Source organism: Phascolarctos cinereus, unplaced genomic scaffold (genome assembly GCF_003287225.1).
Source record: "Phascolarctos cinereus isolate Bilbo 61053 unplaced genomic scaffold, phaCin_HiC Scaffold_4;HRSCAF=312, whole genome shotgun sequence".
In the NCBI taxonomy this organism is placed as follows: Eukaryota; Metazoa; Chordata; class Mammalia; order Diprotodontia; family Phascolarctidae; genus Phascolarctos; species Phascolarctos cinereus.
The window spans coordinates 576,936,556-576,955,623 of record NW_027555847.1 but is presented as its reverse complement, the minus strand read 5'-3'; the positions used below and the strand labels follow the sequence as shown (position 1 = coordinate 576,955,623).

The window sequence follows — 19,068 nt, the reverse complement described above, 5'->3', positions numbered from 1 at the left end:
CTTATCCAAGATTTCATTCTTCATTTTATATGTTTATTTGATGATTTGTCCTTGATATTTACTGTTTGAAATTAATGCTTCTTTAAAATGTGTTAATTTTTTTTTAAATGAGTTAAATTAACTCTGTTGCAAATAGTATTATAATATTAAAAATTGTTTCCTGTAGGACCATTTTTCTTTACTTGTTGCTTATGTAACAGGGTCAGCTATTTATACATTAATAACAGAGGGAATATTTATCCTCACACTAATATTATAAGAGTTCCACTGTATTTTATACAGTACAGCAATAATTCTCTAAATGGCATTCTACTGAACCTAGAGCTAACATACCTGTGACAATGCATCACCATTACTAGGAAAAAAATACACCCTAACTATGAAGAAACAAAATAATTTTCATATTGTAAAGGACAGATACAAGATAAAAGAACTGATTTTTACAGCAAAGAAATAATCCAAATGCCCAAATACCAGTGAGCATAATTTGTTCAAACAAAAGAAATATGGTTAGAAAACAAAAAAAGTAATAAAGGACACCCACAATTCTAAAGAAGCAATCTATGTATGCACACATATCTTTCTCTCTCTCTCTGTCTCTCTCTCTCTCATACACACACACACACACACACACACACACACACTCACCAGAATTCAAGTACTTAAAATAAAGATTATTATTCAATTACTTATTGTGCACTAAAAACATCAAATATCTAGCAGGCTTACTGAGGCAATACATTAATCTGAAGAAACAAAACACCTGGGAAAATGTTATTTTATAATATTCTAATTACCGAATAGAGGTATCGTTGGTTAAATTGTTGCATAGCTCCTTGGAGTTGGTTACGCTGAGACTTCCATTGTTCAAAGTTTCTGACTGATTCCATAGTAGGTCGCTGCCATGTTGTTGTTCTGGTGTTATGGTCCACATAATAAACTCTTCCACGATCATCAACTCTTCTTTCCCAACTTGCCCCCAAAACAAAACAAAAAAGCCCCAAACCCCCCATAATATGAGAAACAAAATCCTTTATTCTTAAAATTTTTGCGGCTTATGTTGCACTTAAAGCATTTAAAATTCAAGCTAGAGTCTTAAAGAATTAATGAAACACAAAATTTCCAAAATTATACATCCCTCATAAAAATTGGTAAAGATTAACTTGATATTTGTAGTAAGACTTTGCTTGTCTTGTACCACCATTATTATTACAATGGTTTGCTTACTAAGTATATATCAGGATTTTCTAAGACACCACACTCACTAGTTCTAGTGCTACTTTGATTTAATCACTATTTGCACACATTAAAGAAGATAATAAGGATGTCCTGAGCAACTATTGTGCTATGTGTAGAAGGTTCTACCTTATTTAAAGAGATACATTTTTCAATAAGTCAACAATTAATATTTAGTTCAGCTATGCTTTGTAAATTTCACATATTTGAAAACTCACAGCCATAAAGAAAATTGTTCTAGGCTAAAAAGAAAGCAGAATTATAAGACAAATTTGTTCAATAATCTTCTGAGTGTACTTACTCTAAGCAGGTATAGGGGACATAAAACAAACAAAAAATTGTAAACAATAGAATAAAAGTATCTATAAGAAAAAACTGATTAACAGAATTATTTCAGCAACAAATCAAAATTTGGATTAATCTATCCACATTACACTGTAGAAGAAATAAGACATTAACAATTTAATCTCACATTCTTTCCTCCTCAAACTGAAGAAAGAAGAATGAAATTACTAGCTAGATATACAAATATGTTTTAAAAAATTGCTATAGAACAGAGGTGTCAAACTACCAAGCCATAAATCTCACAGGTGGCTCAAACCAGATTAAAAATTGAGAAACATTTAACAAAATAAATAAAAATAAAATACAACATGTATAATGTTAATTTGTGGCTTTCTAAGTCAATATGGCAAGGCAGGAATGCACTTCTTTTTGAGTTTGACACCACTGCTGAAGAAATTCATGGATGTCTGACTGACAGTAGATTTCCAGGAAGAAAGTAAAGTAACCTTTTGAGACAAATATCATATTGAGTAATTACTATGCTCACATTTCAAGTCTTTACTGATGCCATCTCTGTGTGACCTTGGACAATTCATTTAACTTCTCCTGGACTCAATTTCTTCATCTGCAAAATCAGGATTCTGAAGTGCCTTCCAACTCTAAATTTAGGACCCTAAGATCATTTTCCTCAATGTGCAAGGCTCCCATAGCACCTACTAGTGCTCTGCTGTTTAATGACTTCTTGTGACATCAATTGTCTAATATAATCTCAATCATCAGGGGACATAGCAATATTCACTAAAGAGGCTAATTCTAAGGGAAAGAACAATTAACTTAATAAAGAAAATGGGGAGGTGTCATTCATACATTGTTCACCCAAATCCCTCTCCAAACCCTTAACTCTTATGAGCTCCCAGTCTATGTGATGTTTTGTACTGCTAATATTTGGAAGCTTAAAGCAGTTTTGTTTTAGATAAGAAGGGTGCTCAAGAATGAAAAGATTTGAAGGAAAACGCTACCTGAGGTCAGGAAAAAAGACCAGTTCTTTCATTAATATTGTAAACAACAACCAGTCAGATGACCTCTTATAGCATAATCATTATGTGGTCTAGAAAAAAAATAACTTTGCAGGATTTTCTGTAATCAGCAGGGGCAAAAGCATTGTTTCCATAAGCCACCTGCCAGGGTAACATAATTATTCTTTTAAACAAATATTGGAATGCCTACAAGAAAGAAGTTTAGCTAGGTGCTGTGAAAGAGACAAAAATGAACTGAGTGAGGAAGAGGAGACAGTCATACAATTAGACAAAATACAGGAGAATATATGATAAATATCACAAAGGCAATACATCCTATGGTAGGATCTGCATCCTATAACAGGATTTAGAAGAAGGAGATAGCACTTCCATTATGGCAGGGGTTCTTAAACTCTCTATGTCATGGAACCCACTTCTGATAGTCTGATAAAGCTCATGGGACCTTCCTCAGTTTGTTTTTAAATGCATAAAATTAAATACATCAGATTACAAAGGAAACCAATTACCGAAATACAGTTAGCGCAATTTAGACATGGAAGGGACTTCAACCCATCATTTCACAAATGAGGAAACTGTAGCTCTGAGAAGTCTAACTTCCTCAATACCACAGAAGAATTAAGTAGCAAAGTTAGGATCTGAATCTAAATTTGCTAACTTTAAATCCAATGCTCTTCCATGAAGAGGTAGCATTTGAGCTGAGTACAGAAAAGAATTCTACGTGTAAGGCATAGCATGAAAACTATGGCAAAAAAGCACAAGGTAAGGTTGGAATATGAGCAGACTGGTTTGGGTGGTATAAAGGTGCAGTAAAATTAGAGCAGGAGTTAAGATGGAAAAGTGTGGGTCAGACAGTAGAGGGCCTTGAATATCAAATCAAGGAGTCTGAAATTCATCCTGCGGACAATGAGAAGCATAGAAATTGTTTTGTCAGTTAACTTATGATTACATTTGTGGTAAAAGAATTTTACCCGCATCTGAATGAATTAATCACTGATTTGACTCAGTCTGGTACTTGTAAATGTGAGCTGTAAAATCATATAGTTATTTGCCTCTCTCTGAAAATGCATTTAAATACAGAGAATCATAAAACAGACGGCTATCATCAATTTAATCAGGACAGTACTCTTTTAAAATATTTGAAAAACTCTGTTTAAAAATTTTTTTCCCCTAAGGTTCAATCTCAGAAAAACCTCAGAAATGATTTAGTTTGCCTGAAAACTTAAACCAGTTCATCCTACACACTGGCTTATTAATGATGCCTTACAAGCAGAGTAAAAAGTAAAAAATTTTTTGATTGTACAAAATGTGAGTATCATGTGATTAAACACCATAAAAAACAGGTAAAGGATATACATTACCCTGGTGGTAAAGGCTGTGGCCTCTCCCATGTTGTAGTTCGTGTGTTATGATCAACATAATACGTCCTATCATGAGGATCTTTTCTCTGTTCCCACCTTTAAATAAGAGAAAACAGCAAAGACATCATGAAAACATCACCTTCTTGTAATATAATTGACATTAAAAATGTTTACCTAAAAGAATTAATAATACAAATGATCTGCCACAAAACATTTTATTTATAGATATTTTTTCTTCTACATTTTTCAGTTGTGGCTCATTCTTAAATATTTCTTTTCTACTAATATTTGTTGCCTAGGTTGAAAGGTATAGGAAACTCATAATAATAATGTCACTTTTCTTTTTATAGACTTTAGCTATCATCTCATTTGTAAAGTGGGTATTGCAAGTACCATTATCCTCATTTTGCAGTAAGGGAAATAGATGCTCAGTGAGATTATGAGATTTGCCCAATGTCACACTGGGGTCAGTATTTAAACTCAGAACTTGGACTCAAAATTCAATGCCCCAAATTTACTAGGTAGGGAAGAGTAGTATATCCAAAACTGAACATTAAGAGACTTCAAAATAATATGGAAATGAGATTTGATCAAAAGCTTCTAACCCTTAGGTCACATCTAGCATTTGGCTTAATTTCAACCACTAAATACCAAGAGATTATGTTGTCATTTAAGCCTGCAGCTAAAAAATCTGTCACTGATTTAAATGCCTTCAGCAGCAATAATCTAAAATGTCACAAGATGGGAGTGGTGCTCTGAGTATGTAGGAGTGTGCTTGTCACCATCACTCTTTCTCAACCTATGTTCTCTGCACCTTCCTTTGAGTGCCTGAACTTGCACACTGAGTTTTCTCCCATTCCCTTCCCATTGTATCATAGACTCAGATAACTATTATAGACAGAAATCATCTTCATGCTGAAAAGAAAAAGAGGCCTGGAGAGGTGAGGCTTGGCCATGGTCACACAAGAGCCAGGACTTAAGTCTGGTTCTTTGAACTCTGGACCTAGTGCATTTTCTACTTTATATTCTGCTATATTACAATGACTCACTTCACTTTTTCATGTTGGTAACAATCAATAACTAAACATTTATTAAATACCTTAAAGGTTTAATTTCTGATGAAAATAATATGTTCCTAAAAAGTATTTTCCCACTACATTTGGTGGAGTATAACAAACACGAATGAATCTTTCTTTGCTGATTTTTGTCATGGTTCCAGCTCATTTGGAACATAAATTTTCACTATAAGGGAATGTAGATCTAAAAGTTGTAAAAGAATAGGCTAACAGTATACTGACCCTCAGGAATATTCCTGGAGGTTTTTCATTTTTCACCTCAAATGAATCCTTAGTAATTGTTATTTTTGTTGTGATTTAACTTCCAATATCTAATATAGTTAGAAAACTCCAGTTAAAAGTCCAAATTCCTATTTAGCTACTTTTCTTCTAAACTGGCTAACTATATTTTGGTATCAAACAGACAAGGATTGAAAAATGACACTAAAGTAAAATAGAGGATTTATAAATGCCAAAAGCTCATCATCTCTAGTACTACAACACTATGTTTGAGGTATTAACATATCTAGAATAAACTGCTTCTAGCCATTATTTTTTATCATTAACTTATCCAAGCTCTTAAGAGTTTATAAAACTAGTCTTTTCGGTATCTTTATTCTCAAGATTCCCTTCTGCCAAAATATTACCCCTCAAAAGCACTTTATCTTTATGAAGAGGCCTACCAGATAAATCTGATTGTGGTCTGTTTAATATCATATATTTCAACTGTAAAATTGAGTCAACAACTGTTCTTAGTTTTAAAAATAATCACTCAAGTGAATAATAAAGTCTGGATCAAACTATTTAGAATCCACGTTTTAAATATGTAAAGTGGTATAAACACTCCATGCTTATATCAAACATCATCACACACATTACCATTAAAAATATCCAACATACCCTGGTGGCAAAGGTTCTGTAATGGAATTTCCAGGCTGTTGCCTTATAGGTTCTTCAGGTACATTAGAAGATTGTCTTGGTTTGGCGGTTTCAATAGCAGAACTATTTTTAAAATCAGAAGCAGAGTCTACCGTATTTAAAGTTTCATGTACCATTTCTGCACTGGCTGAAGCAAAGTATGCACTATTTTCAGAGCACTCAGGAATTTCTTGAGTTATAGGATCTGTAGTAGTAGTAGTATTAGTGCAATCAGTAGATAGGGGAGTTTCTTCAGATCCTGTCACAGTCTGAAGATCAGGTGCATTATCAATTGCTGCAGATGAAGATGATTCTCCATTCACTGCAAAACAAAAATTAAGAAATCTGTATCAAGCAATAACATTGCAAGTGTACTTTAAGTCAAATACTACCTGTTATCAAACACTCAATTCATGCTAAATATTATACTAAGTAACAAGGAAGAATGCATGTTCATATAAAACAACGATCATCTCTTCAAGGATGTACATCTTTGGGAAAAATAATGACTATCAGAACATTTAAGCACATTTAACTGTCCAGAAATTGAGAAAGCAGAACTAAAAAAACTAGAAAAGTCTGGCATCAATTAAAAAAATAGTAATAGGAAGGTTTTTCACCTGAGGGAGGGTCCAAACACCTTGATTATAACCTATGAAGCCTGTTTTTTCCCCTCTCCCTCTTCCTTTATAGCTGACAGTAAACATCAAAAGAATAGTATTGCCATGCTTCCTCAATGTAGTGTCAGGGGAAGTAGGCATGACAGTATTATCCAGAGGAAACTTTGATATGACCTCTAGGGAAGCAACACAGATCCAGAACATACGGCTATTAGCTTTCCAGGCTCCTTGACCTTTAATGCCCTCTTATGATCCAGCATGACTGGCCTTCTTGCACACAAAGCTTCTCGTGCTGAACCTGGGTCTTTTTCTGTAGCCTGTCCCCTATTCTGCTTTCTGGGAGTCCACTAACTTCTGTTTTATTCTCCTTCTAATTTTTTTCCTCAAAGAGTTCCAATTTCACTAAAACAATAACAACAACCACACCACTTCTTTCATTCCTTCTAGCAATTCTCAAGGGTCTTTTTGGCCAAGTCACTCTTTTCTCTGAAACTGCAAATTATGTTCTTTCTTCTAGGTTTCCCTCTTGGGCTTCTCTTAATCCACAGAATTTCTTCATTATATCTGAAATTTCCTCAAAATTTGTTCTTATTTCCAAGGCAGCACAATGGACAGAGTGCTAGACCTGATTTCAAATCTGGTCTTAGGTGATTCTGGGCTAGTCAGTTAATCTGTTTGCCTAAGTTTCTTCATGTGCAAAATGGAAATAACACATACCTTCCAGTGTTGTTGTGAGGATGAGATAATATTTGCAAAGAATTTCACAAACCTTAAAGCACTATATAAATGCTAGCTATTATTATTTATGGATTAGAAATTTGTGTTAGAGCAAGTCTCTGCTCCCTTCCAGGCAGGGAGACAGGAAGAGAGCAGTAATTAGCATGGGGTGACCTAAGGGCTTCATTAGCAGCAAGAAACAATGACAGACTAGAATCCAAGAAGATATAGGCCAATCCAGAGTCCAGGAAGTCTGGCCTGGATGATAGAATGAAACAAGGCCATAAAACTCTTATAAAAGGTGATATGTAGTCTTAGCCACTGAGCTCAGTTACATGAGAGCAAAGTATAATGCAAAGAAAGTCCACAATTCAGAAACTCTCATCTACAGAAACAAGTAAAAAGAAGAAAACACAAAATATAGTGAAGAAATACCTTGGAATAAGAAAAACCCAAGTAGTAAACCCAGAAGAAGAAAGTGGAGAACAAGTTCAAACAGTTATATTGAAAGAAAAAAAAAGAATGTTCTGGATACAACTGTACCGGGAAGAAATGAAACAGATACAAAATGGAATTGTAAGGTATGAAAGTGATAAAAAAGAATTAATACCATAGAACAGAAAATGGGAAACTTTACCCACGAACTAACCTCTGAAAATTAGGATGAGTCAAACAGAAAATTATTCCATGAGACAACTGAAATATTAAAACAAAATCAAAAGATTACAAGATAGAAAACACAAACTATAAGAAAAAGACATGGAAAACAAGTGGAAAGAAAACCAAAGAATCATGGGACTACCTGAAAATCACAACCAGAGTCACTCCCAAACAACTGGATACTATATTTCCAACAGTCAGAATTAAAAATTGCTCAATCTCTTAGAACCTATGGGCAAAGTTAAAAAAAGAATCCACCTATTGGAAGAAACCTCAAGAGCTCCCAGTAATGTCAGAGCCAAATTCCAGAGCTTCCAAGGTAAAGCAAAAATACCGGAAACAGCCAAAAATGAAGTGATGCAGTACCAAGAAGCCACAGTTAGAAATCACACAAGATTTGGAAGCTGTCAGTATTACAGAAAGGAGAGCTTTTAAAATGATATCCTTTTCACACAGGATTTTTACAAAAGCAGCCGACTGGCTATAGCAGCCCTGGACCAGTTGGGAAACGCTAGAATGGGCTTTCCTCAGCTGATTTGCAGAGATCTTCCCAGTGATTGAGACATGTGGTTCTTAGAAGGGCAGCAGCCCAGAAATAGGGTCTCTTCACTGGGAATAAGAAATCTCAGTAGAGCCATTGTGGGAGATGGAGCTCAGGGCCAATATTTCTCTTGCTCCATATTTCTCTTCACTACATCCCACTTCCCAGTCACACCTACCCCTCCAGGTTTCAGTCTCTTAGACCACGTCCCACTATTCAAAGCTTGGGGAGATGAGAAAATGAGACAGAAGAGGAAAGAATAGTCCTTTCTTTCACAAAACTGACAGTCCACTATCTATCTTTGCTTTTCTGGTTTCGTCTCAAGGTCCTAGAAAGAGTTAGATGGGCTTCTGTCTTACCCTAAAGAGATATATAACAATAAAGATGGTAAACCATCAATTTCACAATCACTGTGTTATTTGATTCTCACAAAAGCCCTAGGAAATTGATAGGACAGGCCCCCAAATTACAAAATTAAAAGAAAATGGCCCAAGGTCATACAACAAGTTTATAACAAGAGTTTGAATCCATGTTTGCTGATTGACAATCCATTCCTCTCCCTACTATCCTGGGCCCAAGGGAACAGGTTCAGGTGATAACCTAAGACTGGGCCTGACTTATCTGCAATCAAACCATGAATGAAAAGGAACCTTCTTCCAGGCGCCAAAGGACAAAAGCAATAGTCTCAGCCAAAGTAGGACATAGCTCTACCCGAGCAAAAAAGAAGCGAAACTAGAGAGGCTGGATTTCAAAAAAAGGAAAAATAATAATTTTAAAAAAAAGACAAAACAACAAGCAACACATTAGCAATTACCATATACTTGAATGTTCAAGCTTATTTTATTTTTTACATCTGCACTGGATGTGTTAAAAGTGGGCCATTCCCAATCCTGGAGGTACATTTTGTTTTCTCTAAAAATAAATAATAAGGTCTGCCAAATGAATTAATATATGTGTAAGTATGTAATTAAAGCCTTTGGAGTTTTGTGCATAATAAAAGATTTTTGTGATTTAAAAAAATGATATTCTTAAAAAAAAAGATACAATCAGGAATAACCTGACAAAATTGAGTATAATAATTACCACAAAGAAAAAAGGAGACCTTTAATAAAATTTTAATATTTCTAAGGATTATCATGAAAAGGCCAGAAGTGAGCAGACTTTGAAATGTAAAAATAAAGAAAAATATACTGAAGTACAGATATTTGATGAGTTACAAGAGCCTAAGTAAGGATGAATTATTTATAGGCTAACTGAGGTAAAAGAAACAAGAATCCAGGCAGAACCCTAAAGTATTCAAGAACAGTCATTAAGTCAATAAGCATTTATTAAGAGAACCAAGATGGTGGAGTAAAAAGGTAGTCGCTCTCACTCTCCCCTATCAACCTCTGAAAACCCAGAAAATATCACCCCAGAAAAAAACCCTGAACACCTGAACTAGAAGAAAGATGGGGAGTAGCAGTGCAGCAGCCCAGCAAACAGGTCTCCCAGTGCCTCAGCAAAAATAAGGGAAGCAGAACTACAAAAGGCCCCAGGCGGATAAGTACCCTTGCAGCATCCATCTGAAAAGAGCTGAAGAAAGTAACCTAAAGTCTTCCTAAAGTCTGAGCCTGGCTGATTCCAGCCCAATACCAGGTAAGCTGTCAGAACCTCCAACTGTCAACCAGGAAGAGATCCTGAAGCCCAGATGGTAGAGCAAGCAAACACCAACACCTGGACCTCAGAGTGCCTCAGTGAGGGCGGGAGGAACCAGAGGAAACCAGCTCAGAAAACCACCAGGTGCCTTGGCACTCTACTGCAAAGGAATCTCCCAGTGCATTAGCAGAAATGAGGGAGACAGCACTGCAAGGGGCCCCAGGCAGATAAACACCCTGCACCACCCATTTGAAAGGAGCTGAATGAAGAAAGCTAAAGGTAAGGAAAAGCAGGCAACCTAGAATTGCCTGAAAGTTCCAGCCTTGCTGATTCCAACCCAACACGAGGTAAGCTGCCAGAACTCTACAGCTTCCAACTGCCAACATAAGAGGCCCCAGAACGCAAAGCCAGTGACCAAGACTTAGGCTCCCAACACAAAAAGCTTGGGTCAGTGCCCTCTGTTCCCCAGCAGGAGAGTTCAATCTCTTTAAAGGCCAGGAAAAAAAGAAACCATGAGTAAAAAGAAATGTACCATAGATTCATATTATGAGAAGAGTTAAGATCAAGACAGAAATTCTGAAGAGAACAACATCGTCAACAAACCCACATCTGCAACATCAAAAGGGAATATGAACTGGTCTGAAGCCCAAAAAGCCTTCTTAGAAGAGCTCAAGAAGGATTTTAAAAGTCTAATGAGAGAGGTAGAAGAGTCCTTAAAAAATACAATTGGCCAATTGGAAAAAAAAGTACACTGAAGAAAACAAGTCCCTAAAAAACACAACTGGCAAACTGGAAAAAAAGTACACTGAAGAAAACAAATCCCTAAAAAATACAATTGGCCAATTGAAGAAGGAAATACAAAAACTAACAGAAGAAAACAATCTGTTAAAAACTAGAATTGGACAAATGGAAACTAATGACTCTATGAGAGAGTAAGAATCAGTCAAACAGAAACAAAAAAATGAAAAAATGGATGAAAACATAAAATACCTCATTGGTAAAAACCGACCTGGAAAATCATCCAGGAGAGACAATTTAAAAATCATGGACTACCTGAAAATCATGATGAAAAAAAGAGCCTGGACAGTATCTTTCAGGAAATCATAAAGGAAAACTGCCCGAAGTCCTAGAACCAGAAGGGAAAATAACCATAGAAAGAATCCACCGATCACCACCTGAAAGAGATCCCAAACTGACAATGTCAAGGAATATAATAGCAAAATTCCAAAATTACCAGATGAAAGAGAAGGTACTGCAAAGCAGCCAGAAAGAAACAATTTAAATATCATGGAACCACAGTCAGGATTACACAGGACCTTGCAGCTTCTACATTAAAAGACTGCAGGGCATGGAACATGATATTCCATAAGGCAAAGGAGCTTGGATTGCAGCCAAGGATCAACTACCCTGCAAAAATGAGCATCATTTTTCAAGGGAGGAGATGGATATTCAACTAAACAGGAGACTTCCGAACCTTCCTCATACAAAGACCAGAGCTCAACAAAAAATCTGATCTTCAAGTACAAGATTCAAGAAAGAAATAAAAAGGTAAATGGGACAGAAAGATACAAAATGTTGTTAATGGGGGGGGGGGACTGTTTGCATCCCTATAAGGGAAGATGACACCTGCAACTCTTGAGAACTATATTGTTATTACACCATGTTAAAGGAGTATACATAAAGGGGGTGGATATTAGTTGACTTTGATGTAATGATAAAAAAAAATTTAATCAAGTGGGTTAAACAAATCCAAGTAAGTGGATTAGTCTGATCTTAGAAAATGTACTGAAAAAGGAGGAAGCAGACAAGGGCAAATTACATTACAAGAAAAGAAGAAAATCCTATTACAGCAGAGGGAAAGAAGATATAGAGGGGTGAGAATTGTTTGAACCTTGCTCTCATCAGATTTGGCTCAAGAAGGGAATAACATAATCAGGTATGGAAAATCAAACTTGCCCTATGGGCAAGTAGGAGGGAAAAGGGGAAAGAAAAGGGAGGGGGGAGGAAAGGGAGGGAAGAAGTGGTGGGGGTGAAGGGGAAGAGGGGGGAGGGGGATAATAGAAGCGAGGAGAGACTGAAGGAGGCAGTGGTCAAAAGCCAAGTACTGGTGAGGGGGGAAGGAAGAGAGGAGAAAGAAAAGCATAAACAGGGGGAAAAAAGGATGGAGAAAAAGACAGATAGTAATCATAACTGTGAAAGTTGAATTGCTATCTTTTTTTTTCTCTTCTGTTGAGTTTTGTTTCCTCTTTCTGATGGTTCCTCCTATTGGTTTTAATTTTTACTTACAACTTCACTAATGTGAAAATACGTTTAATAGGAATGTAAATGTATAGTCTATATCACATGTGCACCATCTTGGGGAGGGTGGTGGGGAGGAAGGGGGAGAAAAATTTTAAACTCAAAAGCATATGGAAGTGATTGTTGATAAATCAAAATAAATTAATAAAATATGCAAAAAAAATAAGCATTTATTAAGTGTCTGTTATGTGTCAGGTATTTTACTAACCTCTAGGGGGATACAGAGAAAGGCAAAACATAGTTCCTGCCCTCAAGGAGCTCCCAATCTAATGGAAGAGACAACAAGCAAACAAGTACAAACAAGCAAACAACTGCAAATAAACTGTATACATAATAAATAGGAAATAGTTAAAAGAGGGAAGGTACCAGAATTAAGGATAGGAAAGCCTTCTTGTAGAAAGTAGGATTTCATCTAAGACTTGAAGGAAGCCAGGAAAACTGGTTGTCAGAGATGAGGAAGGAAAGCAACCCAGGCACTGAGGACAACTGAAAATCCTCAGAGCTAGACAGAGAATGTGTTGTCTGTGAAACAGCCAGGGGCACAGTGTCACTGGATTGAAGAGTATGTGGGGAGATGAGAAGGGGTAGAAGGGAGTATAACGTATAAGGAGACTAGAAAGGCTGGGAGGAAGGGAATAGTTTATGAAAGTGATGAGTGCAGTTGACCTCAAGAGGTGTGAACTGCCAGAGGGAGATAAAAAGCAGTTTAGAAAAAGAATGTAGAAGGCAGACATCAGAAGGGATTGGTACCAGACTTTGATCCCAACTGACCCAAGACTGGAGCAGGTCCAAACTGGTTTCTCCAGCTATACCAGAAGCCCAAGCCTGCTGTTCCTACCAGATATCACCCCATCCCTACCTAGCCTCCCCAGGCCTTCTCTATGGACTTTCAGGTGTTACACAAAACAACTTATATAGCAGCTTCTCCAGGATGTACCTCACATGAGAGTCCCTCCTCACTGAAAGGTATTTAACCCTTCCCCACTGGGCTCCTCTTGGGCACTCCAGCACTCAGTACTCTGGTGCTGTGTGGTGACCCTGCATTGCAATTCCCTTGCCTCCATTAAAGACCTTAGCTTTTGCTACTTTGGTAGTCTTTATTTCAGGTTGTCAAAGGATTCTGAATGCTAAACAGGATTTTCTATTTGATCCTGGAGGCAACAGGGAATCAGTGGAGTTTAATGAGCAGAGGGGTTACATGGTCAGACTTGTCCTTTAGGAAAATCATTTTGGTGGCTGAATGGAAGATGACCTGGAATGTGGAGAGACTTATGGAAGGCAGACCAACCAGGAGGTTACTGCATGTGATAATCAGGGTCGGCACCAGAGTGTGGCAGTAACAAAGGACAGAAGGGGGCATATTCAAAAGATGTTGTAAAGGTAAAATCTTGGCAAAGGGCAAAGGGTTTCCTTGACCAAGAGGCTGGACATGGGGTTGGGGAGTGGTGGCTGAATAGTAATTAAGAACATCTAGGCTATAAGCCTAAAAGGTCTGAGAGGATGGCAGTGGCCTAGACCAGAGCTTCTTAAACTGTGGGTCACTGACCCTGGTCAAGTCACTTAACCCCAATTGCCTCAAACAACCAACAAACAAAACAAAACAAAACAAAGAACTGTGGGTGGCAACTCATATGAGGTCTGAAGGGTCATGAATGGAAAAAAGTTTAAGAAGCCCTGGCCTAGACATTAATGAGGACGTTGGCGTATGTGTGCTGGGGGGAAACAGGTTAGAGGGAAAGATGAGCTTAGTTTTGGACATGTTCAGTTTAAAGAGTGTATTGGACATATAGTTAGAAATGGTTGAAAGGCACTTCAAAATGTGAGAGGTAAACATAGAAGTTAAGGCTGGATAGGTAGAACTGAGAAGTTCAAACAGAAATCTAAGAAGTCCCTGGAGCAATGGCTCCTAAGGGTGTGGTTTAATGGAGCCAGTGCAGAAGAGTTCTCTGTTTTACACTGGAGGCCTGGAGGTTCTCTCCTAGGACCTCCTTTTACAAAGCCAATTAAATTTGTTAAGAGTATCCAGAACAGATATGCTTTTAGGTGGCTGAGATGGAGAATTATTTGAACTGACTTTATAAAGATGAATTCCCCTTGCAGCCAGCTCAAAGATATGAGATTTGCAAGGGTTAGAGTTCCTAACAGAAATGGGTTTGATAGACTGGATTTATTCCTCTTTTGTCTCACTCCCCAACCAAGGCCCATCATATTTCATGCATATCTGAGGGGCAATTCAAGGCTCCCTTCCGGGTGAAGCTCCACCAGATTGGCTTCAGACTTTAGCTATGGGCCTCCCCCACCACACAATCATATATATACATGTGGGCTGTTCAACTGTTGGAACTTGAGAAAGATGCTGGGACAGTGTAAATACACATTCTGGGAATGAGAGAAATTATAGAGCCCCAGGACACCTTACTAAGTAGGTGAAGCTGGCTGATATCATCCCCAAGAATGTGTCTCCCAAAAAAAATGGATTTATAATAAAATAATTAATGGAAAACCACTCCAGTATCTTTGTCAAGAAAATCCCAAACAGGGTCACAAAGAGTCAGACAACTGAAAAATTACTGAACAACCACCACAAATTTACTTATAAAACTGAACCAGAAAATTAAGCACAGGGCACTTGGCACATAAGAATGGACTGTTTTTGGACATAGTTCTGGCTAATCCCCTCTGGTTCTTCCTTACTCCTTTCTCAACAAAGAGCTGTCTTAGCCTCAAGGTCCTTACTTCCTAGGAGGGTTTCATATACCTTGGAGAAGTAGGTTAAGTCCTCCTAAATTGGTAGACTTCCCTTCCTTTTGGATGATTCAGGGAACTCTTCCCAGAAAAGGCTTAGGGGACCAAAGGGTAGTACTGTTGGGAGGTGTCTAGTTTTCTTACAGCAAGAGGTGAGACTTGCTATATAATTATGGTAAGTGTGTTTTTACCAGGAAGAAAGGAGAACCCTAAGTTCACTTGGTGGTAATTCTGAGTCACTGGATGAGGCTAAGGGAGAGTCTTTATTTAGCCACTATAGAAGAATGGAGTAGCCCTTCCACAGAAGCCTCTAAGGGAGCAAAGATTTTGTCATTCTCCTAATGTAGGTTTGGGGAGGGAAAGGTTTAGTGGGTGGCAGCACAGGGAGAGCTTTGGTATCAACTCAGAACCCAAAATAAGTTGCATGCAAGAAATTTGTGACTTCTTAGCCATTTTAGTACAGATGATTCCGATATAGTAAAAGAAAACAATTGTTAACTGTGTCCAAAGTATCCACACGGAGGCCCTTGTATTCCTCAAGTTGCCCCTGCTCATCATTACCATCTCATATCAAGAGAAGAAATCTGTGGCAACCCTGAAGTGTAATCATCTGTACTGTGCTCGGATGTTCTTGGTGCTGCTCTGGTTCATCATCACCACTTTGCATTAGGACACCCTCCATGAACTTCAAAGATGTGGCATAATCTATCACATGAATTAGACTACAAGAATTTGAATCTAGGTCTTTCCAAAGGGGAGGAGGAAACATCTAGATTCCACTTTTTTGTTTTGTTTTTTTCCTTGTGACAGAAAGGTTGTCTAGTTATTTAAATGGTGTACTGTCCTTTACAACTGGCTTCTTAAACTTTTCCCCACCTTTCACATTGGCATTGCATGGCCTGAGAAGGGTGCAAGTACAAAGTACACATGCTTTGTATTCAGAACCAAGGCTGCAGTGAAGTTGCCCATGGGCAAGCACTACCACAAACACCTTGGATTCATTATACATTTTATTTTTAATTAATTTTTGGTTGCTGCATGTTCAGAAACCTTTCACTGTTACCAAATTTTGGTTGCAACCCACACTTTAAGAAGCACTGCTTTAGAAGATCATTAGAACTTTGCTATTAAGGGAAATATGTGACAGGATCAGCAGTTTCCTGAAAAAGCTTCTTTGAAGTCCCCAAGATAGCTTCCTCCCTTCATGAAATCTGATTGACCCCAGTTTCCCTAAAGCATTTTCCTGCTCTGGAGGCATTAAAGGTCACAGGTGTGTGTAGTTGACACCTCTCAGACTCAGAAGGAGAAATGGGAAAAATGTTACAGCAGCACTGAGAGAGACTAAAGGTTATGTGTTTTTATTTTGCCTCATTCTGCTTCCCCCCCCCCCCGCCCCGAGGAGTATATACTATGATGAGAAATGTAAAAGGAGGTGGGAAGAGAAGATTATATTCATCCAAGATTCTCAATTAAACAAACATCTGAAAGTTATAGGAAGACTGAGGCCACAGCACTGCTAGACCAATAAAATTTGAGAGCTTTCATTTTTAGTATCTTTTTTTTTGGTTAGGCAATTTGGGTTAAGTGACTTGCCCAGGCTCATATAGCTAGTACATATCAAGTGTTTGGTCTTAGGCCGGATTTGAACTCAGGTCCTCCTGACTCCAGAGCTGGTGTTCTATCCACTGTGCCACCTAGCTGCCCTGACAGCTTTCATTTTTAAGATGAGGACCAACTTCTAAATCACTTGGTAGCACCCAAGAATTCCACTCAGAATTTTTACAAAAGTTTCTACCACTTTCATCCTCATGCAAAGCATATTTTTCCTAATTCACATTCAGGATATATTTTTAAAAACAAATTCTTATTTAAAAATTTTTTTCAGGGGCAACTAGATGGTGTGGTGGATAGAGCATCGACCTTGTCGTCAGGAGGATATAAGTTCAAATCCAGCCTCAGACACTTGACATTTGATACTTACTAGCTATGTGACCCTGGGCAGGTCACTTAACCCTGACTGCGTCACCCAAATAAATGAATGAAGGAATGAATGAATGAATGAATTTCTGGCCTAGCTACTCACTCTACTATTTTTCATTTCAAGTGTATAATAGTATCAAAAATACATTCTGGATTAATTAACTTTCTCAAGATATCTCAGGAAGTTAATCACAATATGAAACACTTTTTCATGAGAAAAAATTTGGAACTCACAAGCAAAAGACTTAAGTATTCTTATAAATACTTGTAATTCAGGAAAAACCTCAAACATAAAGAATCTTCTTTCAATGTGTTTTGGTATGGACCTATGATTTCATCATTGTAGGGATCTTCTGGTGAAAAAACTTCCTCTACCAGTGCAGATCAGCAGCTGTTCAGCAACTTAAAATTTTAGAGAGCTGTCTGGGGGAACTAAGAGCTGAAGTGACTGGCCCAGGGTCACACAGCTACTATACATCAGAGAGAGGACTTAAATGAAGAATTCCTTATTCAAATGCAAGCTTTTTATCCACTACAACACAAAGCTTCTCTAAGAGATTTACAAAGGGAGCAAAACATGTAAGTAACATGAGAAAACTCAAATAACTCAATTTTCTTTCAGTATTTTTAAACCCCAAACTCTTATATAAATAGTATTAAGCAAATATTTTAAAGTTAAGAAACCAGTAAATAAAATAAAAATTGAATATTTATCAAACTTTATAGATTTTCATTAAGAACATCTTTCAATGTTTTTCATCTCTTACCAGTGTTATTGGCAGACTGAGATGTAAGTGGTTTTGAAGCTGGTGTATTTTTAGGTCTGGTAGCAACGTGAGAAGGAGATGAGGGTGTGCTGTCTCCATTAAGTACATGTACGCATAATGAATTTCGCACTACTGAATTTGTAGGTGTATGGTTATCTATTCCATTAGCAACTTCAATGGCAGATCTTAAAAAAAAAAGTACACAAATAAAACTTGACATAAGAACCATAAGGTATAAACTATCTTAAAAGGATATTTAGATTCAAAATTCCTTTCTTTGTCTTAAAACACAGCCATAAAATAACAGAAATGTATATCTCATTATATTACAAATTCAATTTTTCAACCAGAAGAAATGTACCGAGTGTAAGAGTATAAGCAATTCTAATGTTTAGATATCATAACACAAAATAATATGTAAAGCACACATTTCTCACAAAACTCACAAAGCATATCAACTTAATGAGTTGTAAAAAAGAATATAAACTTCTACCAGTGTCTATATCTTTATGAAAAATAACAACAATATTGAATCCTTTTAAAATATTATAGTAAGAAAATGCTAGAAATTAAATCAACAAATACTGATTGAGCAAGAACTATGTTTTAAAAAACACTGGTGTAGAAACTTCAATAACAAAAACTTTGATTTCCACAATAGGTCAAATAATGTACAGAAGAATTATAAAAGTTAACATATGGCACACATGTTAGCTCAAAATAACACCTTGAGATAGGGTACATGCTAGATATCTGTCCAACAAGGGGAACCACCTTTTTATGAGGTATTTCCTATATTTCAACAAAGAAAACCCTGAAGTCCTAAACTACCTTATATCAAATCTACTTAACATAATAAATTTCAGCAAAGTGACATTTAAGGTCTCTCTGTTTATTATAAATAATTTTAAAAATTCATAGTACCACCAAAATGAACTGTTACCTATGGCAAATAACTTTTTTTCCATTCCAACTTGTTTCACAGTCTTGCCTTGATTTTCTCAATACTGAGCATCATCATAAATATAGTAAATGTTTTCATTAAATAATATCTCATTTCTCTAATACTAACTTTTCAGGTTTTTATACAGGATACTAGGACTATTAATAACTATGTAACTCAACAAGTGTCAGAATTCCTTCATGGACTACTTTAAACAATAAACAAGTGAATTAAAAATCTTTAAGTCCTTATATATCTGGGCCTTAGTTCCCT

General features: G+C 36.9%; 1 protein-coding gene across 1 annotated transcript in view; it reads right to left on the bottom strand.

The window, feature by feature from the left end:
- The window catches only part of WWP1 (WW domain containing E3 ubiquitin protein ligase 1), a 143,751-nt gene that overhangs the window by 50,564 nt on the left and 74,119 nt on the right, over positions 1–19,068 (bottom strand). Inside the window, 4 exon segments of the mRNA XM_078153653.1 lie at positions 798–972; positions 3,917–4,012; positions 5,872–6,211; positions 17,853–18,037. Coding sequence (XP_078009779.1) covers positions 798–972; positions 3,917–4,012; positions 5,872–6,211; positions 17,853–18,037 — 796 coding nt within the window.